Consider the following 27,113-nt stretch of genomic DNA (forward strand, 5'->3'; position numbering starts at 1 on the left):
ATGTCCCCCGAGGGTCACAGTGCCAGGGGTAAATGTCCCCCAAGGGTCACAGTGCCAGAGGCTCAGGGGTTTTGTGTTCCACCCTCTCTTCCTGTAAAGCTGAGAGTGGAGTTTGGGTTGGCTTAAAAACGTGGCTTGTCACTTTCAGTTTTACTTTTAATGTTCCTTTGTAAAGTTCCTGAGAACTTTATCCCTGCCTTTGTCTCCTGGGGAAAGTGAAATAATCATCACCCCTCCTGTGAGGCTGGAGGGTCAGATTTGAATTTAAGCTGGGCTTAATTTAAAAAGGAATTCTTAAATCAGCTTCTTCCTGCACAGACTCATTCTCCTTTCCCATTTCTTTCAGTTCCTTGATGATTTAAACAGGTGGAGAGGGCTGCTGGTTTCTCCCTCTCCTCCCCCCGAGGAGCTGCTGCCAGCAGAGCACATTGCTTTTGTGACAGAGAGCACTGCTGCTCACACTGAGGAGCTGCACAGAGCACCTGACTCTGCCAGGGAGGTGAGAAAATCTCCTTGTTTCTTGCTCAGAAAGGGTACAGATGTGCAATATTCTTGCACAGAAAGGGGTACAGATGTGCAATAAATATTCTTGCACAGAAAGGGGTACAGATGTGCAGTATTCTTGGTACAGATATTCAATATTTTTGCACAGAAAGGGGTACAAATATTCAATATTTTTGCATAGGAAGAAGTACAGATATTCACTATTTTTGCATAGCAAGGGGGGCAGGTAGCCAATATTCTTGCATAGAAAGGAGGTACAGATATTCAATATTCTTGCATAGAAAGAAGGTACAGATAATCATTATTCTTAGTACAGATATTCAATATTCTTGCACAGAAAGGGGTACAGATATTCAATATTGTTGGTACAGCTATTCAATATTCTTGCATAGAAAGGAGGTACAGATATTCAATATTTTTGCATAGAAAGGGGTATAGATATTCAATATTCCTGGTACAGGTGTTCAATATCCTTGCATAGAAAGGGGGACAGATGTTCAACATTCTTGCATAGAAAGGGGTACAGATACTCAATATTCTTTCACAGAAAGGAGTACAGATATCCAATATTCTCGTATAGAAAGGGGTACAGATGTTCAATATTTTTGCATAGAAAGGAATACAGATGTTCAATATTCTTGCACAGAAATGGGTACAGATATTCAATATTCTCGTACAGAAAGAGGTACAGATATTCAATAATCTTGCATAGAAAGGGGTACAAATATTCAATATTCTTGGTACAGATATTCAATATTCTTGCACAGAAGGGGGTACAAATATTCAATATTTTTGCGTAGGAAGGAGTACAGATATTCAATATTTTTGCATAGAAAGGGGGACAGGTAGCCAATATTGCTGCATAGAAAGGGGTACAGATATTAAATATTCTTGGTACAGATATTCCATATTCTTGCATAGAAAAGAGGTACAGATGTGCAATATTCTTGCACAGAAAGGGGTACAAATGTTTAATATTCTTGGTACAGATATTCAATATTCTTGGTACAGAAACTCAATATTCTTGGTACAGATATTCAATATTCTTGCATAGAAAGGATGTACAGATATTCATTATTCTTAGTACAGATATTCAATATTCTTGCACAGAAAGGGGTACAGATATTCAATATTGTTGGTACAGATGTTCAATATTCTTGCACATAAAGGGGGTACAGATGTGCAATATTCTTGAATAGAAAGGGGGACAGGTAGCCAATATTCCTGCATAGAAAGGGGTACAGATATTCAATATTCTTGGTACAGATGTTCAATATTCTTGCACAGGAAGGGGGACAGATATTGAATATTTTTGCATAGAAAGAAGGTACAAATGTTCAATATTCTTGCATAGACAGGGGTTACAGATATTCAATATTCTTGGTACAGATTTCCAATATTCTGGCATAGAAAGGGGTACAGATACTCAATATTCTTGCATAGAAAGGGTTACAGATATTCAATATTCTCGCATAGAAAGAAGGTACAGATATTCAATATTTTTGCATAGAAAGGGGTACAGATATTCATTATTCTTAGTACAGATATTCAATATTCTTGCATAGAAAGGGGGACAGATGTTCAACATTCTTGCATAGAAAAGAGGTACAGATACTCAATATTTTTGCATAGAAAGGAGGTACAGATATTCAATATTCTTGCACAGAAAGGAGTACAGATATTCAATATTCTCATACAGAAAGGGGTACAGATACTCAATATTCTTGCATAGGAAGGGGTACAAATATTCAATATTCTTGCACAGAAAGGGGTACAGATGTTCAATATTCTTGCATAAAAAAGGGGACAGATATCCAATATTCTTGGTACAGAAAGGGTTACAGATAATATTTTTACATAGAAAGGGGTACTGATGCTTAATATTCTTGCTTAGGAAGGGGTACAGATATTCAATATTTTTGGTACAGATATTCAATATTCTTGCACAGAAAGGGGTACAAATGTGCAATATTCTTGCACAGAAAGGAGTGCAGATATCCAACATTTTTGCATAGAAAGGAGGTACAGATATTCAATATTCTTGGTACAGATATCCAGTATTATTGCACAGAAAGGGGTACAGATGTTCAATATTCTTACATAGAAAGGGGAAAAAATGTTTAATATTCTTGCACAAAAGGGGTACAGATACTCAATATTTTTGCATAGAAAGGGGGTACAGATATTCCATATTCTTGCATAGAAAAGAGGTACAGATGTACAGTATTCTTGCACAGGAAGGGGGACAGATATCCAATATTCTTGGTACAGATATCCAATATTCTTGTACAGATATTCAATATTCTTGGTACAGATATCCAGTATTTTTGCATTGAAAGGAGGTACAGATGTTCAGTATTCTTACATAGAAAGGGGGACAGATAATTCAATAATCTTGCACAGAAAGGGGTACAGATACTCAATATTTTTGCATTGAAAGGAGGTACAGATGATCAATATTCTTGAATAGGAAGGAGTACAGATATTCATTATTCTTAGTACAGATATTCAATATTCTTGCATAGAAAGGAGTACAGATATTCAATATTCTTGCATAGAAAGGGGTACAGATATCCAATATTCTTGGTATTCTTGGTACAGCTATTCAATATTCTTGGTACAGCTATTCAATATTCTTGCACAGAAAGGGGTACAGATGTGTTCAATATTCTTGCATAGAAAGGAGGTACAGATGTACAATATTCTTGCATAGGAAGGGGGTTCAGATATCCAATATTCTTGGTGCAGATATTCAGTATTCTTGGTACAGATATTCCATATTCTTGGTAGAGATATTCCATATTCTTGAACAAAAGGAGTACAGATATTCCATATTCTTGCACAGAAAGGAGTACAGATGTTTAATATTCTTGCATAGAAAAGAAGTACAGATACTCAATATTCTTGCATAGGAAGGAGTACAGATATTCAATATTCTTGCACAGAAAGGAGGTACAGATATCCAATATTCTTGATACAGATATCCAATATTCTTGGTACAGATGTTCAATATTCTTGCACAGAAAGGGGTACAGATATCCATTATTTTTGGTACAGATATCCAATATTCTTGGTACAGATACCCAATATTCTTGGTACAGATGTTCAATATTCTTGCACAGAAAGGAGGTACAGATGGGTTGTGATGTTAGGGGGAATAAAGAGGGAATTGCTTCATTCAGATCAGTGTGAATAATCTGGTGTTCCTAACAGACCCAGAGACATTTTGTTGAGATTTTTCCGTAGCGTTTTTCTCTGGCTGTGGGTGAGAATTGCCCCCCTGCTCTGGAGCCAGGCTGGGAGAAGTTGGGATTGTTCAGCCTGCAGAAGAAAAGGCTCCAGGGAGAGCTGAGAGCCTGAAGGGGCTCCAGGAGGGCAGCTCTGGACAAGGACTGGAGTGACAGGACACAGGGAATGATTGTATTTGTGGGGTGCCCTGTGGCAGGGAGGGATGAGGAATCTCAGCAGGCTCATTCATTATTTTATTACTCTATATTATATTAAAGAATTCTATACTAAACTATACTAAAGAATACAGAAAGGTTACAGACTGAAGGCTAAAAAGAGAATAATGCAAACTGGTGACTCTCTCCAGAGCCCTGACCCAGCCTGGCCCTGACTGGGCAAAGAGTGCAAACAGCTCCCAGCAGAATGCACTGGAACAATCACCTGGGGGTGAACAATCTCCAAACACATTCCACATGGGCACAGCACAGGAGAAACAAATCAGATATTATTGTTTTCCTTTTTCTCTGAGGCTTCTCAGCTTCCCAGGAGAAAACTCCTGGGTGAAGGGATTGTTCAGAGAGTGTGGATGTGACAGGGAATTGCTTCCCACTGGGAAAGGGGAGATTTGGGGGGGATGTTGGGAAGGAATTCCTGGCTGGCAGGGAGGGCAGGGCTGGGATGGAATTCCATCCCTGGATCCCTGGCAGTGCCCAAGGCCAGGTTGGACACTGGGGCTGGAGCAGCCTGGCACAGTGGAAAATCCTTCTCCTGCTTTTGTTCAGCTCCCTTTAGGCCCTGGAAGTCTAAAGGATCTCAGAGCCCCCAGGGAAGAGGAGGAAACAGAAAATGTCCAAGGCAGGATGTGTCTGGAGGTTTTAATAAAACATCTGGGCTGCTGCTGGAATCCCAGAGCTCTCCATGATCCCAGGCTGGGATCACCCCTGGGGCCAGGGACAAGTGTGGGAAATGGATTTGTAGGGAATTTTGAAAGCAGCATTAAAAGGGCTTCATTTCATTTGAAACCTTAATTTTAATTTAAACCCTCAAGTCAACATTTCTTCTCTCAGAGTTGACATGCAGGTGTGTCCTGTGTGAGCCTCCTGTCCAACTCCAAGGATTCTCTACAGATCCACTTCCCACAGGGAAGGGGCTGTCCTGGGTGTCCCCAAAGGGCCACCTGTCACCCTTAGTTCCTGGAATCAGGAAGTTTCAGGCTCCTCCCTGGGGTTCCAGAGATCCCATCCACAGGTGCTCATGGCCTGGCTGCTCCCTGGGTGAGAATCTGTGTAAGAGAATATTTTACTCCTCAAGTTGTTGTTTGTTTTTTACCTTAGAAGTTCCACATGCTGTCTGCACTAGACTTAGCACACAAAGAGAAGGCAGAAAAAAGTCACAAAATGTACAGTTTCAAGGTCTTTTAAAGCTATTTCATCTATTTAACTCTTCAAATGTACTTTATTTCTGCTTTTCTACCCATAACTAATGATTTGTCTGCCACACAACATCTGTGTTACAGCTCTCCCTGACTGATCACTCTGTTCCAACACAATAGAAAGTAAAGCAGATAAAGAAGAAGAAAAAGATCAAACAACACCCAAAATCCTCTATTTTGCCTTCTATCTTCCTCCATGCTAAACCCCCAAAACTCTCAATTCTCACCCTGTGATAAACTTTACAACTTTCTATTTCACACACTCATAAATTCTAATTCATCCCAAAATCCTCAAACCCCTCTCCATGAGCAAAAGCCAAACCCAGTGCTCTCCTAAGGATCAAAGAAATATTCCCCAATAACATCCACAATTCCAGCCAGGATCCAGGGTCCTCCAGGTCACCTTTTCCAGGAGCAGAGGAGAGCTGGAATTCTCTGGGAATGGGCTCAGCTCCAGCTTTGGGGCTGCAATCAGAATTTGGGAGCCTTCAGCCCCTGCCAGTTGTAGAGCAGAGCCTGGGGCTCAGGGGGGATGTCCCCAAGTGCTGCCTCAGGAATCCTGGCCCCAGGGAGCTCCATGGAGCTTGGTGGGACCTTTTCTGCTGAAATCTCCTGGCTCTGGTTGCACTGGGCCCAATTTTCCTTGGGGAAAACCTGCAGGAGCTGCTCTGGGAATGGTTTGATTGCCTTTGGCAGGGGGAATCCATCCAGGTGGGCTCTGCTTCTGCAGCTAAATGAGCTGGGCCCTCCCTCTTGTACACCTGGGCCAGCTCAGGTGGAAGATTTTTATTTTGTTTTTAATTTTTGTAGCAGAAAGATCCACAAAAACACCTGCACTGAAGCTCTCATTATCTATTTTTTGGGTTTATTGGGGGGTTTTCATCTTCCTGGGTTTGCTTTCACTTTCCTTAGGATGGAAAATTTTGCATTCTTATGTGGACATTACTAATTAATTTGATTTAGAAAGCTCAGAAGTGATAGACCAGGCAAAAAATAAAAGCTAAAGAGGAAAAGGATTGCTTTATTTATTTATTTATTATTTTTATTTTGTTTATTGTTCTTCAGTGTGAGCACAGCAAAGTGCTCCTAATTTTGGTACCTCTGGCTGTCACCATAGCCAGGGGCTGTGGAACACGTTGCTCTTTGGGGGAATTTCTGGCCAAAAAAGCCATTTTTTGGTAGGACTGTCAGTGACCTGTGGCTGGTGAGAATAAGGGGAACTCAGAAAAGAGGAGTTTGAATAATGTCTCATCTCCTGCTGAGATCTGCCCTTTCATCCTTTATTCTGAGAGAATTTTGATCAGGAATTGCCATCCAGATTAGGATTTGGATAGCAGGAAAGCTGGAGAATGTTCCCTGAGGGTTTTTGCTCTGCTCTGAGCCTGATTTCAGGGTCATGGGTTCTGGCAGGAGCTTTGCTTTCTGAGCTGCTTCCTTGGGTTCCCTTTGTTTGCACTGTGCAGCAATAATTACATTTTACAGCTGAGATTTCCCTTGGTGCCACAGAAGAAGGATCAAGAGCATGAACAGATCTTCCTGGCAGCCTCCAGGTGTGGTGTTACCTGTGCCTGTTCTTGGGTGAGGAAGGATGTTTAAATCCTCTGGAAATCCTTCACCCTCCACCATGGGCACCTCTGGTGTCCCAGAGCTGGGGTTTCAGCCCCGAGTTCAGGGTGGTAAAACCCCACACACTCTGCTCCCCTCTTCCTCTGGGAAAGGGAATTTTTTATCACTCAAGATTAGCAGAAATCATGGATCAGAAGATGCCCAGCCAGGTTTCTTCTTAGATATCCAAATGCCAGAAATACAAATATGGATTGAGAGCCCACCTGCAGCCCTGGCCCAGCCCTGGAGGAGCTGGAGCTGCTGCAGAGAGCCCAGAGGAGGCTCCAGGATGGGCAGAGGGCTGGAGCAGCTCTGCTGGGAGGAAAGGCTGGCACAGCTGGCATTGCTCACCTGCACAGGAGAAGCTTTGGGCTGAGCTCAGGGTGGCCTTGCAGGGCCTGGAGGAGCCCCAGGAAAGCTGGAGAGAGACAATTCCCAGGGGATGCAGGGACAGCAGCCAGGGAATGGCTCCCAGTGCCAGAGGGCAGGGCTGGCTGGGATCTTGGCAATGAGGAATTGTTCCCTGGCAGGGTGGGCAGGGCTGGGATGGAATTCCATCCCTGGATCCCTGGCAGTGCCCAAGGCCAGGCTGGAGCACCTGGCACAGTGGGAGGTGTCCCTGCCTGTGGCATTTCAGAGTTGCAGCCTTGAAACTCTTCATCCATCCCCTCTGAGGATCTGCTTTAATCCCACCTGCCCTTTCTGGATCTTTCCATTCCTGCTGACAATCTCTCCTGGTGAAAAATTCAACTCGCCTTCAACTTATCTAGAAACCTCATAATTCAGTTTCTAATTTGTATTTTTGTTTCTACTTCTGAACAAATTTGCTGATGTAACTCCCAGAAAAATAATTTATTGCTGATTTCTTCCCAGGAAACCTGGAGAGAGACAATTTCCAGGGGATGCAGGGACAGGACACAGGGAATGGCTTCCAACTGAGAAATTACAGGTTTAAATCAGATATTAAGGAAAGTTTTCTCCCTGGCAGGGTGGGCAGGGCTGGGATGGAATTCCCAGAGCAGCTGGGGCTGCCCCTGGATCCCTGGCAGTGCCCAGGGCCAGGTTGGAGCACCTGGCACAGTGGGAGGTGTCCCTGCCATGGCAGAGTTTGGGACTGGGATGATTTTTAAGGTTCCCCCAACCCAAAGCACTCTGAGAGTGGATGGTCTCGTTTGGGTTTGCTGATTTAACCAGAAACTGTCTCTGAGAGTGGCTTAGAGAGGAATCAGAACCATTGGGGAGGTTTGTTCTGTCCTCTTGTTCCCTTGGGAAGCACCACAAGATCAAAAGCTGCAGCTGGATTCCCTTGGGTGCTGTGTCAACCATTTAATTGCAGTGAATAAAAATTTATCTGATGGTCTGAATATCAACAAGTGGAATCACTGACAGCTCACCTCCAGTTTGTGCATCCAAAATCAGGTTTTTTTCCTTCCTTCAATCAGTGTTTTCCATCTGCTGTGTGGGGGTGAGAAGCTGAACCTCATGGAAGTGTCCCAGTGCTGCAGCTGCTCTGAGGGAGTTGCACTTTGTCCCCCCATGGTTTGGAACATTGCAAAGACTGATTTTTTTTTTTGTTTTTTAGGACAGGAAGGCAGGTTTCTAAAAATTCTTTCATGGGAGAACAAGTGGTTTGTGGATCCAGTTGTGTCTGCTGCTTGTGCAATGTTTCTTTCCTGGAAAAAGGAATTTTTGATGTAAATAAACATTGTGAACCCTGGGGTTTAGTTAATGCTTCTGTTAATTTTTATTAAAATGAGGAGTTTGAGATTGGAGGAGTTTGGGATTGGAGGAGTTTGGGATTGGAGGAGTTTGGGATTGGAGGAGTTTGGGATTAGAGGAGTTTGGGATTGGAGGAGTTTGGGATTGGAGGAGTTTTGGAGGATTGGAGGAGTTTGGGATTGGAGGAGTTTGGGATTGGAGGAGTTTGGGATTAGAGGAGTTTGAGATTGGAGGAGATTGAGACTGGAGGAGTTTGGGATTGGAGGAGTTTGGGATTGGAGGAGTTTGGGATTGGAGGAGTTTGGGATTGGAGGAGTTTGGGATTGGAGGAGTTTGGGATTGGAGGAGTTTGGGATTGGAGGAGTTTGGGATTGGAGGAGTTTGGGATTGGAGGAGTTTGGGATTGGAGGAGTTTGAGATTGGAGGAGTTTGGGGTTGGAGGAGTTTGAGATTGGAGGAGTTTGGGATTGGAGGAGTTTGGGATTGGAGGAGTTTGGGATTGGAGGAGTTTGGGATTGGAGGAGTTTGAGATTTAAGGAGTTTGAGATTTGCAGCCTGTGAGATTTTCAGCCTGTGAGATTTCCCCACCCCGAGCTCTTTGTCCCTCACCACAACCTCTCAAGTGGCTGAAGAGTTTTTGAGTTTCTCGTACAAAATTGCACCATCACCTGTTGAAAGCAGAATGCTAACTGTGGTCTTTAATTAACTTACTCATTTATGATACAATTAATTTTTAAAATAGATCTGCCCACTTTTACCACTGCTGCCTGTAAATGTCCCTTCTGCAGAGCTTAACTTTAATTTTTCACCCAGATCTCGCTGCAGCCTTGGTTCCAAATGCACTCAGAACTGACTTGGGGATGAAGAATTCCCTGGGAATGGCAAAGGAGGGATTTCATTTCTTTAATTTTTCACCCAGTCTCCCTGCAGCCTTGGTTCCAAATACACTCAGAACTGACTTGGGGATGAAGAATTCCCTGGGAATGGCAAAGGAGGGATTTCATTTCTTTAATTTTTCACCCAGTCTCCCTGCAGCCTTGGTCCAAATGCACTCAGAACTGACTTGGGGATGAAGAATTCCCTGGGAATGGCAAAGGAGGGATTTCATTCCATTGCCTGCACCAGCCTGTGGATGCACCTTGGAGCTGAACCCTTGTAGTTTAATTTTGTTCTTTTTCTCAGCATTCTTGCCTGGAGTTTCTGCTGAAGGAAACAAACCCAAACAGAATTTTTCTTACAGCTCTGCTTGGAACTTTCAGATCCTTGATCTTTGGGAATGATTCCTCTGTGCCCCCAGTTTGCTCCCAACACTTGCTGTGGATATTTTTCTCTTTTCCTCAATCTTTGCTGCCCAAAGCCTCCCCCCCCTCAGTAAATTCAATTCCCCTGCAGTTCCTCTTGCAGATTGCTGCTCCTGGAGGATTTCCCCACCATTTTCCCAACTGAAAGCCATCCATATGCTCTGTTCTAGATTGTCAAGTGGTCAGACTTTTGTTCACCCTTGGCCTATAAACCTGGTGAACCTTTTCAGTTAATTGCTGAAGCCAGTGTAGATAATTTCAGTAGCCTTGGAATTGCCTTCCTGGAAGACAGGCTGCAGATGGAGGACGGGATGGTGCCCCACAGGATTGTTTGTAAGTACCCTCCTGATCCTTTTTCATCCCACAGCATTCCTCAGTTATCCTTGTTTTAGGACTTTGGGCATAGTTCTTTATACCTACCTGAAAAATTTGCTTTTTTTAAAAATTTTTAATTTTTTTTAATTTTTTTTGTTCCTGTTGGGATTCCAGGTTGATCCCTCTGTAGCTTTGCTTTAATTTTGGAATGGTTTGGGTTGGAAGGAATCTTAAAAATCATCCATTCCCAGCCCCTGCTGTGGGCTGGGACCCTTCCACTATCCCAGGGTGCTCCAAAGTTAAAAAATACTTTCTTTAAATCTTGTCAGATTAACAAACCTATTTTTAAAAATCCAAAGCTGAAAGTTTTTAGGAAATATTCTCTTTTTTTTTTCATATTTGAAATTAAAGTGTATTCAAAGCTGAACATGGATTCAGAACAATTTGGGGTTGGATTTTTTAGGGTTTTTTTTATGGGATTTGTGTTTGCTTTGCTGTTTTTTTTTTTTAATGTAGCTCAGAGTGCACAGGCAGAAATGAAGGAATGACAAAATCAACATTTAGCTGAAGTGCAAGAGGGCAGGAATATTTTCCCAGCAGAATCTGATGGGAAATTCTGTCTCTCTTGGGGCTGTTGTGCATAAATATTGCCCCAAGGAAGGATGGAAGCTGAGACTGTCCCAGTCAGTCCCTTTTGAAAATGTTTTCTGCCTCCTTTTGCTTCCAGTGCTCCAGAACAGGCTGGGGGGATGCTCTGGATGGAATAACAGAGCTTGGAAGCTGTGAAATTCCCTTGGGATATCAAAAAAAAAAAAAAAAAAAGGAAATTTTGCTTCATGTTTCTGCTCCACAGGGGATGTAGTTTCATACTAAGGAAAGGGATTGAAGTTGGATCAACAAAACTTTGTTCATCGGGTTTCTCCCTGGATTGAAAGGATAATAAATTGATTTGGTTGTGTGTGAGTGGGGAAGGATTCAGTGAAATGTTTCAGATTTTGCCTTGAAACCTCCCTTGTGATGAGTATTTTTCCTCTCCTCTTTGCTCTGCACGTTTCTTGCTGGCAATAATCATCTTGGCTCTTCTCACTTGTGTTTGCTCTGAATTTCTGTCGTTTCAGGGGAAAAGGGGAATTTTTAACAATTCTTATTTTCTTGTTTTCCCTTATAATCTTAGTAATCTTAGCTCCCAGATCTTGCTGTGGGTGTGTCTCTCTGCCTTTCTGCACACTGAAATCTGTTCAAATGTCTTTTTGCTCCCTTTTCTCATGCCAAACCTTTATCTGCAGCTTTCAGCAGTGCAAGGGACGTGGTTCAATATCTGTCTTACCCAATACTTTATTAGCTTATTTCAAAACAGTTCATTTCAAAACAGCAGCAGCTTTAAACCCTGCCCTCCTTACAAGAGCAGGATTTTTCCAGAGGTATTTTCTTTTCTTCATTCTGCCTTTAGATTTATGGTATGAGTGCAAATCTCTGTTGTCCTGGAGGGGGAAATGAGATTTGTTGTGTCAAATCAGTGAAATTCTTGCTGTTTCAGGGCATTTGTGCTGAAATTGAATTCTGCTGTTAATGATATTTATCCCAACCCTTTAAATCTCATCATTTTAACCCTTTTTTGGTACCTTTTGCAGCTGTCCATTTGGAGGAGTCTGCTCTGAAGGAGTTGGCAAAGGAGGCGCCGGCGGGAGAGAGAAGCGCAGGCATGGACGCAGTAACTCCTGCTGGGAAATCAGGATTAGAACGAGCTGAGGAGGACAAATCCAAGCTGGGAGAGGGAAGGGAACATGATGGAACAGGAGGTGGGGAGCACCACCACTTGCACCTCTCCAGCTGCCACGAGTGCCTGCAGCTGGAGAACAGCACCATCGAGTCGGTGAAATTCGCCTCCGCCGAAAACATCCCCGAGCTGCCCGAGGACTGCAGCAGCAGCAGGGAGGAGAAGGAGGAGGAAAATCTGCAAAAAGGAGTCCAGAGGATAAACCTGGCTGGGAAACCCCCCAATATCTTGATTTACCTGGGCTCTGAGGCTGCCCAAGGGAGGTTGGAGCAGGTGAAGTCGGTGCTGAGGGAGTGCATCGATGCCGAGAGCTACACCTTGTACCAGCTGCACCAGGAGGGTGTGCTCAGAGAGCCCTGGGTGGAAAACTCCCTGCTGCTGCTCATTGCCACCCAGGAGCCCATCCCCGAGAGCATCCACAGGCAGTTCATGAAATTCCTCTCCAGAGGGGGGAAGATTCTTGGCCTTTCCTCGTCCTTCACCTTTGGGGGAGTGCAGCTAAAGCCCAGAAACAAACTGAGGAGGGTGGTGCACGAGCTGGTGGTGTGGAAGAAGGACAGCAGCGAGGTGAAGCTGAACCTGCTGGTCAGTGGCTGTGTTTTTGAGGAAGGGCTGAAGGGAGATGGCAGCAGAGTGAAGGTCCTGAGTCGACTGAACAACGCAGCCAAGGATGCAGTGATGGTGCACCTGACTCACGGCAGCAGTGGAGGAGAAGCCATCCTTGCCCAGGTACTGGCAGCAGGGGGATTCATTTCCTTGGTGTGCAATCCTAAAAAATTGTTCCCACTGTGTGTTCTTGGGGGTTCCTGTCAAGGGGAGGTGTGCAGTCATGGAATGGTTTGGCTTGGGAGGGAATTGAAAGATCATTTTGTGCCCCCCCTGCCATGGCAGGGACACCTCCCACTGTGCCAGGCTGCTCCAGCCCCAGGGTCCAGCCTGGCCTTGGGCACTGCCAGGGATCCAGGGATGGAATTCCATCCCAGCCCAACAATTCCTCATTGCCAAGATCCCAGCCAGCCCTGCCCTCTGGCACTGGGAGCCATTCCCTGGCTGCTGTCCCTGCATCCCCTGGGAATTGTCTCTCTCCAGCTTTCCTGGGGCTCCTCCAGGCCCTGCAAGGCCACCCTGAGCTCAGCCCAAAGCTTCTCCTGTGCAGGTGAGCAATGCCAGCTGTGCCAGCCTTTCCTCCCAGCAGAGGAATATCCTAAAACTCATCCAGTGCCACCCCTGCCATGGCAGGGACACCTCCCACTGTCCCAGAGTGCTCCAGCCTGGCCTTGGGCACTGCCAGGGATCCTGGGGCTCCACAGCTGCTCTGGGAATTCCATCCCACCCAAATCTGCCCTGTCCCAGAGGGGGCCATTCCCAGGTGTGAATGGATGTCCTGGGAGTGCAGGGTGGGTTTCCCTTGGTGCCAAAGAAGGGCAGTGGCACTGCTGGGAAAACTCTTCTGTTCCCCATGGAGCCAGGCCTGGGTGCATCAGGCAGGGTAAGGCAGAGCAGTTTGGTGCAGGAAGCAGGAATTTCAGGAATTTCACTCATTAATCCATGGGGATCTCTCCAAGGGGTGCCAGAGGGTGGTGCCAGAGCTCCCAGGGGTGCCCAGTGACAGCTCAGGGAGCTCTGGCCACAAACCAAAGCCCAGAAAGTTCCACCTCTGCTCCAGGAGGAATTTCCTTCCACAGCCCTGCAGCAGCTGCCCAGGGAGGTGATGGAGTCTCCCTTCCTGGGGACATTCCAAAGCCACCTGGACACTTCCCTGTGTCACCTGCTCCAGGTGACCCTGCCTTGGCAGGGGGTTGGGCTGCATCACCCTTCCAACCCCAATTATTCTGGGATTTTGTCACATTCCTTTTTTTATCTATTCCCTTTCTGCTTGAGCAGATTTTGAGGGATTGGGAAATAAATCCCACAAAATCCTTACAAAAATAGGAATTGTGGCAAAGCAAGAAGTGCAGAATAAACTGTGCTGGAAACTTTTTTGTTTCCTGAGTGCTTGTCAGGCTTTAAAGGTTTAAATGTTTAATATTCTGCACCTATCAAACAGCTCAGAGAATCTGGGGGGTGGAATTGGGGTAGTCTAGGATGAGCCAAAATCATTAATTCCACTTAAAAATAATATCCCAGGCAGTAGGTGCCTCTCCAGTGTCATGGTATTGTGATCTCTGGTTAAAAAACCACCAAAACAGCCAAAGAAAACCCTCAAAAAGAGCAACCAGACAAGCAAAAAAACCCCAAAAAATGAAACAGATGAGTTCAAGTGTTCATAATATTTTTTCTTCATTTTACCTTCTGGATAATGGGTGAGGAGGCTTCCATGGGAAGGCAAATGTTGGTCACTGATGATTGAAACGATTGAAATATTCCCAGCTAAAGTTTTGATAAGTTTGGAGAATAAATCATTGAGAAAAGCAGAGCAAGATTTGTTTTCCAAGATGAAATTAAGGAATATAAAACTGACCCAACTTTATGAAAGGTTCTGTTTTTTACCAATATTTTGGGTCAGGAGCTTTCTCAGGAGCCCAGAGCACTGAGATTGAGCTGCTCAGGGATCAGGCAGCCAGACTCTGGTGGGAGTTACAGAGCTCAGAAATATTCAGGGGGTTCTTAGAAGTGATTTTGTCTTTCATCAGCCTAAATCTGCTGGATTTTTGGGGATTCTGTTAGACATTGGAGGATATTTATTGCTTTTTTTTGGAGGCAGCTCTGCCACCCAGAAAATGGATTTGATTCTGTCCCTGCCAGTTCTGCTTTGCTGCACCCTTTAAATTGATCCTCCTGCTGTAGTAAAACTTGATACTCCAGAGGTTTTCCCCAGGAAAAAGAGAAGGCCATCAGAGCACAGCTTCAAAAATCAGATTAAAAGGATCAGTGTGACATTTTATAATTCCAAATGACTTCCAGTCTGGATTTGAAAAGCCTTTATTGTTTGCAGGCAGTGACATCAGCCAGGAAATATTCTGGCAGGTTTGGTTCCCTTTTTTCTGCACTCCTCTGGTGGGTGGGTGTGTCCTGCTCCTTTTTAATGTATTTCTTTTTTCTTTACAATCATGGAGTGGTTTGGGTTGGAAAGGTTCTTAAAATTATCTCATCCCACCCTTCCCATGGCAGGGACACCTCCCACCATCCCAGGCTGCTCCAGCCCCAGTGTCCAACCTGGCCTTGGGCACTGCCAGGGATCCAGGGGCAGCCCCACTCATGAATTTCCCTGAATTTCAATGAAAATATGTAAAACACAAAGAACATGATGAAATTTTTGCAAAATGGAAGAAATGAACAAAAATAAGGGTTTTATTTAACAGCAATAAATGAATCTGCAGAGAGTACAAGTGTGGGTTCTTTGGGGTTTTTTTTCTGCCATGGTCAGGATGAAATGTGTGAGAGGGAATTTCTTGCTGGACTCAGATGTTGATCAGTTCTGGTCTCTGTCACAGTCTCACAAACCCTGAGCTCTGCAGCACTTCACTGCAACACACTAAAAATGGAGCCCCAGCTCTCTCTGCAAGGCCTTTGGAGGATGAACTGTCCAATTCAGGAATGACACCTCAATTATTTTCACTTTTAACCCAACACCCAACCACCCGTGCCCTCAGGGGGGACTTTTTTATCCAATGGCACAAAACCACCCAAACCCATGGAGAAGGAGGAGAAGGAGAAGGAGAAGGAGAAGGAGAAGGAGAAGGAGAAGAGAAAGGAGAAGAAGAAGGAGGAAAAGAAGAAGAAGAAAAAGAAGGAGAAGAAGAAAAAAAGAAGAAGACTAAGAAGACGAAGAAGAAGGAGAAGGAGGAAAAGGAGAAGGAGAAGAAGAAGGAAAAGGGGAAGGAGAAGGAGAAGGAGGAGGAGGAGGAGGAGAAGGAAAAGAAGGAGAAAAAGAAGGAGGAGAAGAAGAAGAAGAATGAGATGAAGAAGAAGAAGAAGAACAACAACAACAACAACAACAATAAGAAGAACAAGAACAAGAAGAACAAGGAGGAGGAGGAGAAGAAGGAGAAGGAGAAGAAGAAGGAGGAGGAGGACAAGGATGAGGATGAGGAGAAGGAGAAGAAGGAGAAGGAGAAGAAGAAGGAGAATGAGGAAGAGGAGAAGGAGAAGGAGAAGAAGGAGGAGAAGGATCAGCCTCCACCCTGACACCCCCACCTTGCTCTCTCTCTCTGACTGCATTCTAAACCCTCCAACTCTGAGTTTCCCACCCTGGGATATCACACACTTCTATCCAAACTCCACCCCCACAATCCCAGCTCTGCCATTCCATTCTGGAAGCTTCTCCAGGCCCTCAGGTCCCTGCAGTGTCTCTGGGGGTCAGAGCCTGGCAGCACAGACACTCTGGAATTCTCAGCACCCAGGGCTCCAACATCCCAAGGCTTTGAAATATCTTGAAAAATCAGAAAAAAAGAGCAAAAAAAAGAGTCCATGAAGGATTGCTTTTCCCTCTTGCACTTAATATCAACTTCTAAGCACCTGCTCCAACCATGAGGAGTGATTTTCTAGCAGGTGAAAAAGGAACTTTTTTAGACAGAAGAGTTTCTTTCTCTGCACTGATTTCCACTACATTCATGTGACTCCCTTGAGTTCCCCACACCTTGTACAAGTTCTAGAAAGCTCTTTCAATTTTAATATCATTTTGATGGAATTTCAGTTTTAATGGAATTTCAGCTGTAATTGAATTTCAATTTTAATGGAATTTCAACTTTAATATAATTGCAATTTTGATGGAATTTCAGTTGTAATTGAATTGTAATTTTGATGGAGTTTCAGTTTTGATGGAATTTCAGTTGTAATTGAATTACAATTTTGATGGAGTTTCAGTTTTAATGGAATTTCAGTTGTAATGCCATTTTAATTGCAATGGAATTCTGTCCATGTCCAAACCAGAAAATGACCAACCTTGCTGTTGGTTCTGGCAGACCTGGAAAGCAGAAAGTCAAATTTCAATTGGTAAGTACAGGTTGGATCAAGTCCAGACAAAGTTGATGAAGAGGGGAAGTTTTTGGTGGGTTTCAGAGGAAATTGTGGTGTATTGATGGTTGTGATCCCTGAACTGGAAACTGATTTTTTTCTGTTTTTCTCCATCCTGCCAGGCCCATTTGGAGCTGGACAGCAATTCCATGGAGGTGCAGACTGAAGAGGATTTTAATTTGCTGAAGATGAGCAATTCCAGGAGATATGAAGTTCTCAGGGAGGTCCTGACCTGCCTTGGGCTGAGCTGTGAGCAGAGAGCAGTTCCTGAGTTAACTCCCATCCTCCTGCTCTCTCCAGATGAGGTAAGCTGGGATTCACACCAGGGAAATTCAGGGCTCTCTTAAAGCCTGGTGGTTTTCTTTGGACACTTTTCAACAGCTCTTTCAGGGAAGCAAAAAATTTCATTTTTAATCCATCACTGTGTTGTTCCCTGCTAGGAGGAGTTCTGAATTTACCCCCAGGGGAATTGTGCAGGGTTAATTTTATTATATTTCTGTATTTCAGAAATATAATAAAATTATTATTTATTTATTATAATAAAATTATTTCTGTGTTTCTGTTACAATGCTGTCCCTTTTGGAGGCTGTGGTGAGCTACAGACAGAACTGCTCTGAAAGACAGGATTGATTTTTTTTGTTTTTTAAATAGAAAATCAAGATAAAAAATTAAAAGGTTAAGATAAATCAAGGTAAAAATTCAGCAAAAGAGGGAATGGGAATGGTGAGGAGCAGAGTGAGCTGATGGCCCTGGAGATCCATCCCTGGCTCCTGAGGATGGTGTGATATTCCTGGGAATATCTGTAATTCAGGTGTCAGCTCTCAGAGCTGCTCTCCTCCCTGGGAGACACAATTGTGTAAAACAATTGGAATGTGTAAAACAGAGATTTCCACCTGTTTTCCTTTAAAATACAAATGTGGATTGATTCTCCATTTGTGTGGCAGTGTGGAAACAAAACTAAAACCCATTTCACCTTTTTGCCTGGGATTTAATGTGCTCCAGACTCAAGATTTGTTTATTGAACTCTTCCTATTTTTGTTCTCCTCTTCCTTTTTTTTTTTTTTTTTTCATTATTGTTTCTATCCAATGCCTTTGGACTTCTCAAAGATGTCACAAATTTAAAATTCAGCTAATTTCTATCCAAACTTGCCATCTAGTGGCACATTCCAGGGTTGCAGACCATCAATTTTAACTGAACATTCTTTTAAATTTTATACCACAGCAAAGTTTCAAAATTTAAATCTTAATTTCTACTCATAAATCATTTTATTCCTAAACTTCATTAATTTTTAAGTGGTTCCACGTGATTTTAATTGCTTTATTTGCAGATTTTAATGGCAGCTTTGCTGTGTGTAGTCATTGTTTTAATGTCTTCCCCTTTAGCCCTGATATAACTCCAGATTCTTGTGTAAAATGAAATTGCAACTTGTGGCAACAGCAGTTCCTGATGAAGAGAGAGCACATTAAAATAAGTAATTAATGTGTTAGAAAGTAAATAATTTCTCACAAATTATTTATTTTCCCCCATCCATCCTGTTCTCCATGAGCCTCCTTGCTTTCCCAGAGAGCCAGGAGGTACCAAAAATGTGAATTATTTAGGAAATCCTTCATTTCATTGCCAGCAGGTGATTTTGGGGTGGTTTCTTGGACTTCCCTGTAATAAAAATGCCACAATTAGTTCATTAATGATTGAGCCAGCTCAGGGTTCTAATGAACAGAGCCAAAAATAATGAGAAATAATAATAATAATAATAATAATAATAATAATAATAATAATAATAATAATAATAATAATAATAAATAGTAATAATAATAATAGTAATGATAATAAATAGTAATAATAACAATAATAATAATCATAATAAATAATAGTAATAATAGTAATAATAATAATAAAATATAATAATAATAAATAGTAATAATAACAACAATATAATAATCATAATAAATAGTAGTAATAATAATAATAATAATAGTAATAATAATAATAAAATAATAATAATAATAATAATAACAACAACAATAATTTTATAGAGCTGAGACTTGGCAGCTCAGGAGTGATTCCTCATCCCCAAAGTGGAATTTCTGTTGTGTTTAAAAGCTGCTGGTTCCCCTCCCCTGCTCTGATTTTTTAATTAATTTTGGGAACCCCAAGCTCCTTTTGCTTCTGAGGAAAAAATAATAATAATTGAGTTTGCTCTGCATTTTTTACTCCATTAAGAAAAAATCAAACTAAAGGGTTTATTTGGGGTAATTTTAAAATTCTTTCAGCTCCAAGAGCTGGTTTGGGGAGCTCTTCAGTTTCCAGCAGAGCTGGAAATTCTGTGGGATTCCCTTGGTGCCTCTTCCATCTTTGGTCAGAACTTTACCTGACCTGTGTCCTGCCACCTTTTGGGCATCAAATAAAATTCTAAACTTTATTCTGTGAACACACAGCCTCTCCTGGCTTTGCCTTTGCTGAAAATTCCTGGAAAATCTGATTTTTTTTTCTGCATCACAGTTGAGGTGCTGTTCAGAATCCCATCAAACCCGTGCTGCTGATTGATAGAAATGGGATTATTAAGAATTTCAGATCTTCCTCTCCACTCCGTGGGCCTTTGTGCCTTTTGCAGTGGAATTTAAAGCTGTTCCTGAAAGATGGGTTGGAAATTTTTTTACTTTTCCTCCTCAGAATTCACATTTTAAAGTTTTAATTTCCAGACCTTAAAACCACAGTCTTGCTGCATGGATTAAAAAAAGCCAACAAAACACGAGCAGAACTGGAAATATTTTAAATTTCTGGAAATATTTTAAATTACTGGAAATATTTTAAATTTCTGGAAATATTTTAAATTTCTGGAAATATTTTAAATTACTGGAATATTTAATTATGGAAATATTTTAATTACTGGAATTATTTTAAATTACTGGAAATATTTTCAATCCAGCTGCAGTCTCTGCTGTCTGAATAAAGGATGGTCATGTCCATCTTTAGGGATTTTAGGGAGGACTCTGCCACAACAACAACTGAAGAACAATTAAAGGAGGAACCATTAAAATGCTGGTTAAAAGCTTAATTAAATCTACACAACTTGATGCTGGGTGTAATTTTAGTACTGATAGCAAAACCCAACATTTTTGGTTTTTTGCTTTTCTGGCTGGGCTGCAGAGCAAAAGGAGAGGGAAATTCAGTGTCCTGTGGAATTATTTTATTTTGAATTACTGGGATTATTTTAAATTACTGGAAATATTTTAAATTACTGGAAATATTTTAAATTACTGGAAATATTTTAAATTTCTGGAAATATTTTGAATTACTGGAATTATTTTAAATTACTGGAAATATTTTCAATCCAGCTGCAGTCTCTGCTGTCTGAATAAAGGATGGTCATGTCCATCTTTAGGGATTTTAGGGAGGATTCTGCCACAACAACAACTGAAGAACAATTAAAGGAGGTACCATTAAAATGCTGGTTAAAAGCTTAATTAAATCTACACAACTTGATGCTGGGTGTAATTTTAGAGGTCAGTACTGACAGCAAAACCCAACATTTTTGGTTTTTTTGCTTTTCTGGCTGGGCTGCAGAGCAAAAGGAGAGGGAAATTCAGTGTCCTGTGGAATTATCTTATTTTAAATTACTGGGATTATTTTGAATTACTGGAAATTTTAATTAATGGAAATATTTAAATTACTGGAATTATTTTAAATTTCTGGAATTATTTTAAATTACTGGAATTATTTTAAATGACTGGAAATATTTTCAATCCAGCTGCAATCTCTGCTGTCTGAATAAAGGATGGTCATGTCCATCTTTAGGGATTTTAGGGAGGACTCTGCCACAACAACAACTGAAGAACAATTAAAGGAGGAACCATTAAAATGCTGGTTAAAAGCTTAATTAAATCTACACAACTTGATGCTGGGTGTAATTTTAGAGGTCAGTACTGACAGCAAAACCCAACATTTTTGGTTTTTTTGCTTTTCTGGCTGGGCTGCAGAGCAAAAGGAGAGGGAAATTCAGTGTCCTGTGGAATTGTTTTATTTTGAATTACTGGGATTATTTTAAATTACTGGAAATATTTTAAATTACTGGAAATATTTTAAATTACTGGAATTATTTTAAATTTCTGGAATTATTTTAAATTACTGGAATTATTTTAAATGACTGGAAATATTTTCAATCCAGCTGCAATCTCTGCTGTCTGAATAAAGGATGGTCATGTCCATCTTTAGGGATTTTAGGGAGGATTCTGCCACAACAACAACAACTGAAGAACAATCATACAAATAACCATTAAAATGCTGGTTAAAAGCTTAATTAAATCTACACAACTTGATGCTGGGTGTAATTTTAGAGGTCAGTACTGACAGCAAAACCCAACATTTTTGGTTTTTTTGCTTTTCTTGCTGGGCTGCAGAGCAAAAGGAGAGGGAAATTCAGTGTCCTGTGGGGAGGGGTCTCCAGTGTCTGGCACCCACATGTTCAGTGGCTGCTCCAAGCACAGAAATCTGATTTTTTCTGCAGCTTTGCCCTTAAACTCTCAAAGATTTGCTCTTTCAGCCACCTCCAAGGATAATTTTTCAGCCATCAATGGCAGGGTTGTGTTTTATTGCAGGGGGTTTCAGAGTGGGTTTCAAACTCCTTGAAGAATGAGATTTGTCCCAGTGGGGATTATTCCCATGAGGAATTGTTTCACCCACACTTTTGCTCATCTGAAAACCTGAGTAAAAACCCCTCAGGCTGAAATATTTTTATTTTTATTTGGGTAATTCAGTAGCTGGGGCAGAGTCAGCTCAGAGCAGATTTCCATGCCCTGGTTCTGGGGTGGCACAATCTGCTTTGAAATTCCAGGTCCATTATGTCAGCCAGGAAAATGTGGAGTTGCTTTATCCTGAATAAATCTTCCTTTGAGGATGGGAAACTCGAACTCTCAGCTAACTCTATAATGAACCCTGATTTCAGGCTACATTTGGAGACAATTGTTGCTGAAATATTTCCATGCATATTCATGGCTCTTGGAGGACTTGAGATTCAACTTCAGGGTTTTCTTTTTTAAATTTTCAGTGCTAAAATCAGGGGTAGCTACACTGAAACTCCAGAGTTTTTATTACTATCTATTTTTTTTTGTTTGTTTATAAGTGAATCAAAAATGTGAAATCTCCAAAATGGGAGATTTGCTTGTTTTCTCCTCAAAGCAAGAGCATTACAGACAGTAGAACAAAAACCAAGAGCTCTTTGGAATGATTTATTCCAGAAAGGAAATTTGCTCATTTCTCTGGCTCAGAAGTCAAATAAGAGCTGAGAAAAATACTAAATGACCAACAGACAGTGAGAAACTTGAATAAATCACTGATAATTCACTTTTTTTACATGTATTATGTGTATTATTTCAAATGAGCAAAAACCTTTGTACTTGAAGGCTTTTCCCACTTTGTTTCTTGGCTAGAAATGAAAATATCTTTCAAGGCAAAGTAGCAAAAAAAAAATTCCATAAAGCAGTGTAAAAGCATCTGTGCAAATAAAAATGGGTTTTTTGCTGAAGCACCTCACTGGTTTTGGGGAATGGATTTAATGTAAAAATTCACCCAAGGACTGATAGGTGTGGTGTCAATTGAAAATATTGGGAATTTTAGTCCATGGATTTAGGGTTTCTTTGCATATTAAATGCAGAGGAGCTGGTTGGGCTGCAAGGCTTTGAGTGTGTGCAGGGAGAGTGGGTTTGCATTTGCTGGTTTTGTGTTCTTCCCTCTCTCCCCTCCTCAAATTCCCTTCTTTTCCTTCAGAACAAAAACCTGCAAACCCAGCAGGGTCACACAGGTCAGAAAGCAAAGTGTTCCCAGTGTTGGCATTCCTGGGAAGTGTCAGTGTCTGGATTCTAATCCTAATTCCTGCTGTTTGCTGGGCTTGCAGTGTGGTTCTGAAGGGAACTGTTCTCCAGGAATGTGGGTTTGGACAGCCTGTGCCTCATTGTTCTCCTCTTTTTGCTTCATTTGCACTCAGAATAATGAAATTGTGCAGGGGTTGTGTCCAAATCCAGCAGTTCAGAGCTGCTCAGGTTTGAGTGTCTCAGTGTTATCTCCTCACACAGTCCCATGGGGGAATAAATTCTGTGTGTTTTAGCACCTTTTAATTCTTCCTCCCCAGCTTCCATTACTCTGCACACTTTTATTGATGTGGTTTCCTCCCAGACCTGCTGGGTCTTGGCTGAAATGGGGAAACTTTGGGCTTCCACTTGTTGGGTAGAGGTAAAAGCTTAAATTCAGCTGAGTTTGTGGGGCAGGTTTTGCAGCAGTCCTGATGTCTCAGGTTTGAGTTTTTCTATTTTTCACACTCTGTGCTGCTTTAGGGTGTGGGTCTGGGTTCATATTATGGGATGGAGAGCTCTGTGCACAGAGCAGGGAGACAAAACAATTCCTGCCCCAGCTGGGCACCAAGGACAAATGAGCCCAATCTCAGCCCAGGAGCACAAACCCCGTGGGCTGGAGAGAGAAAAACAAGCAGGGTGGGAGTGCCTGGGCTAAAGCTGGGCTGGGACAATGAACTGCAAGGTGGGAATGGAGCAGAGCTGATCCCAGGGAGAGACCCCGTGCCCGGCCGGGCATTTTGGGGCCATTTTGGGTCATCTTGGGTGCAGCCCTGGCTGGGCTCTGGTGCTGCCCAAGGTGGGTCCATGCAGGAGATCCTTGGAATCAATCCCTGCTTTATTCTGGAGCTCTGCCCAGCCCCTGCTCTGGGTCAGCCCTCCCAAGGCATCAGGGCAGGATGCTTTTCACAGGTGCTTCTGTGCCAAGGCAGCCCTGGCAGAGACACAGAATCCCAGAATCATCAAGGCTGGAAGAGTGGAAGGGCCCTCCAGGATCACCCAGTGCCACCCCAGCCCCAGCAGCATCACCCCAAACCCTGTCCCCAAGGCCACATCCAGACTGCTCTGGGACAATCCCAGGGACTCCAAACCTCCCTGGGCAGCTCAGCCCAAGGCCTGACCACTCTGCCAGGGACATTTTCTGTCCCAGTCTCCAACCTGAGCCTGCCCTGGTGCCATCTGGGGCCATTTCCTCTCCTCCTTTCCCTTGGGACACAGCAGAGCCCGACCCCCCCGGCTGTCCCCTCCTGGCAGGGACTTGTGCAGAGCCACAAGAGCCCCCTGAGCCTCCTTTGCTCCAGGCTCAGCCCCTTCCCAGCTCCCTCAGGAATTCTCCAGCCCCTTCCCAGCTCCCTCAGGAATTCTCCAGCCCCTTCCCAGCTCCCTTCCCTGCCCTGGACAATCTCCAGCCCCTCCAGGGCTCTGTTTGAGGTTTCCTTGTCATGGCTCTCTTCAGATGCCAAGAGCTTGCTTGGTCACTGAGGGACATTAAATTAACACCTTGCCTTGAAAAAAATTGTTTTGTTCTCAGACATAAACAATCCTTTTGCCTGTGCCTGTGCTGGGAAGGGGCTGGAAAACCTGTCCTGTGAGGAGAGGCTGAGGGAGCTGGGAAAGGAGCTCAGCCTGGAGAAAAGGGGGCTCAGGGGGGACCTCCCTGCTCTGCACAGCTCCTGACAGGAGGGGCAGGGAAAGGAGGAGAGGAAATGGCCCCAGATGGCACCAGGGCAGGCTCAGGGTGGAGACTGGGACAGAAAATGTCCCTGGCAGAGTGGTCAGGCCTTGGGCTGAGCTGCCCAGGGAGGTTTGGAGTCCCTGGGATTGTCCCAGAGCAGTCTGGATGTGGCCTTGGGGACAGGGTTTGGGGTGATGCCACTGGGTGATCCTGGGCTCTTCCAGCCTTGATAATTCCATGAAATCAGGAATATTAGCAGGGACTGCAGGTGGAAGGCATGGAGAAGAAGATGGTGAGGACTAATGGCACAGTCACAGGAAAAGTTTTCAAGAAAATTTTCTTGGCAACTTTTTCAAGCACCCCTGTAGTGCAACATGGCTGTGAAACTGTAAAAGGCTTTTTACTGATTTGTGAGACAAAAATTCAACTGGTCAAGTGAGAGATTGTTTATCCTGGTGAGAAAGAGGATTTGAGTGACAAATGAGCTTTGTTTGTGCTGCCTCCTGTAAATGTGGCTTTGAGGTGGAGGAGGATAGGTCAGATGGGATCTTGGCAATGAGGAATTGTTCCCTGGCAGGGTGGGCAGGGCTGGGATGGAATTCCATCCCTGGATCCCTGGCAGTGCCCAAGGCCAGGTTGGACACTGGGGCTGGAGCAGCCTGGCACAGTGGGAGGTGTCCCTGCCATGGCAGGGCTGGGATGAGATGATTTTTTGGGTCCCTCCCAGCCCAATCCATTCTGGAATTCTCTAATTATCCAAAGGCTGGATTAGCTCCTCATTTGCTCCCTCTCTAAACTTCCCTCAGCCTTTCCCTGGAGCTGTTCCCAAGGGAGCCCAGTTGTGCTGCAGAGTTCCCAGTGCCCTCCCCAGTCCTGAGCAGGGTCCCTGCCCAGCTGAGCCACCCCGGGGCTGTCACTGTGCCCAAATCACAGGAATTTCTGCTGCTCCCCAAGCTGAGCCCTTCCCTCCAGCTGCTGCAGGCAGGGGAAGGGGTTTGCCAGCAGGGGACACTTCTGAGCTGGATTTCAGAGGGAAAACCAGGGAAGGGATGGATGGAAAGCATTTTATGCCCAGCGTGTTGTATATAGATCTACATGAAAATATCTTTGCATGTTTGCAGCAAGTGCCCTGTGTAATATTTCCTCAGTTTGAAAGCAGCCTTTGGAATTCCACAGGAATTGTAGTAGTGTCAGAATGCAGTAAAACATTTCCAATTAAGAAATCCTGATGGGAGGTGAAGGGAATTCCAAATGTGGAGCCAAGTAATTCCAGGTGGTGCCTGAAGACACCTTTTCCTTTTCTGCTGTTTATCTGCAGGGAATGTTGGCCCTGTATTGAGGGGAGAGGGAAAGGGAGATCTGGCAAGCATTGCCTTTATTCTACACTTGTCTACTTCAGAGTTTGTTTTCCCTCTTGCAGGATGGCAGCAGACATGCTGTTCCTGTTAAACAAGCATGGAGCACTTTTGTAGGCACATAATAATGAACAGCATTCTTCCTCTGCATTATGGTTTGTAAACAACTTTTGGGCCGTGGTTCAATCAATGTTTTTTGGGGATCATTTGGAAAATGCAGGAAGCTTTGAGGAGTGAAAGCAAGTCTGCTGTTTATAGCAGTCTCCATAAAAAGGGGCTTTATGCTGCTGTGAGAACTAGAGGTTAATGCCTTTTGTACCGAGGAGCATTTAATCTTCCTGTGGAGCTAACTCTGATGTGAAATTATGATGTGCTGGCATCTGCCCAAAGTGCCACTCATGGAATTGGATTCTCTCATGTTTCAAGGCTGGCTCCCAGTCAGTGTGCATGATACTTCACAACCACTTTCTTCAGCAGGCATGTTCCTTCTGTACTGGAGAGAATGGAAAATTTCATTATCCCCCCGGAATGGCTTAGGGAATATAGATTTGAAACATTTGTGATCTCAGTCTGCTGCTGACTTCTCACTCCTGGCATGGCAGAGAGCAGCAGCAGGGCCTGAGCATTTCTGGAGTGCAGGTTGCTCAGCAGAGTGCTGGGGCTGACTTTTCTTAGGGTTTGGGTTCTAAATTCTCAGGGTTTGGGTTCTAAATTTAAAAATCCAACCCCTCAGTGGCAGATGGATCCAAATGCAGGTGTCCCATTCTGCCTTGCTGGGAGGGCTGCAGTCCAGGTGGCTTCCTGGGCAGCCCTGGAGCAGATGGGGCATTTTGGAGGGCAGGAATCCCTGCCCTGTGACAAACACCCCGCCCTTGGCACCGCTCTGACCTCGCTGCTGAGGAGCTGACAAAAGTGGAGGAGTTCCAAACATTAAAAAAACCAATCCCTCAAGATTCCCTGATGTCCATGGGGCCTGCAGCTAATTTATGGAAGTGAGGCTGGGAGAATGAGAGCAGCCTTGGCGAGGCTCCTGGGGTTGGCATTGCTCAGGAATGACGCCTCCTCCCACAATGGGGAATTGTTGTTGGGCTTCTCTGACAGTTCCACTGGGGCTCCTTTGTAGCTTCACTTCTGAGCACCTCATGGCCAGAATGTATAGTTAATTAACAGGTAATTTAATTAAAGGGGCAAGCTGGATAAATACAGGGATAAATAAATGTACAGAACCAGGAGGAAATAGAAGCGTCCTGTTCAATTGTTCAAAATAGAAAAACTGCAAACTTCAGCTGCTCTGGGAACACTGCAGGTCTTCTGAATTTGTATTTTATTCCTTTGAAACATTGCATTTGCAGCATTCAGGTCTTCTGAATTTGTATTTTACTCCTTTGAATAAAAACCTGCA

The 27,113-nt window shown here is 43.4% G+C and overlaps 1 protein-coding gene across 1 annotated transcript in view; it reads left to right on the forward strand.

Annotated features, from left to right (window-relative positions):
* Positions 1–27,113, forward strand: part of HLCS (holocarboxylase synthetase) — a 156,337-nt gene continuing 129,224 nt past the window's right edge. Inside the window, exons 1-5 of the mRNA XM_050976789.1 lie at positions 1–68; positions 304–499; positions 9,960–10,122; positions 11,736–12,610; positions 16,960–17,142. Of these exons, the coding sequence (XP_050832746.1) occupies positions 1–68; positions 304–499; positions 9,960–10,122; positions 11,736–12,610; positions 16,960–17,142 (1,485 nt within the window). The remainder of the gene's footprint in view (positions 69–303; positions 500–9,959; positions 10,123–11,735; positions 12,611–16,959; positions 17,143–27,113) is intronic.

This window comes from Serinus canaria, chromosome 1 (assembly GCF_022539315.1).
Source record: "Serinus canaria isolate serCan28SL12 chromosome 1, serCan2020, whole genome shotgun sequence".
Taxonomy (NCBI): domain Eukaryota; kingdom Metazoa; phylum Chordata; class Aves; order Passeriformes; family Fringillidae; genus Serinus; species Serinus canaria.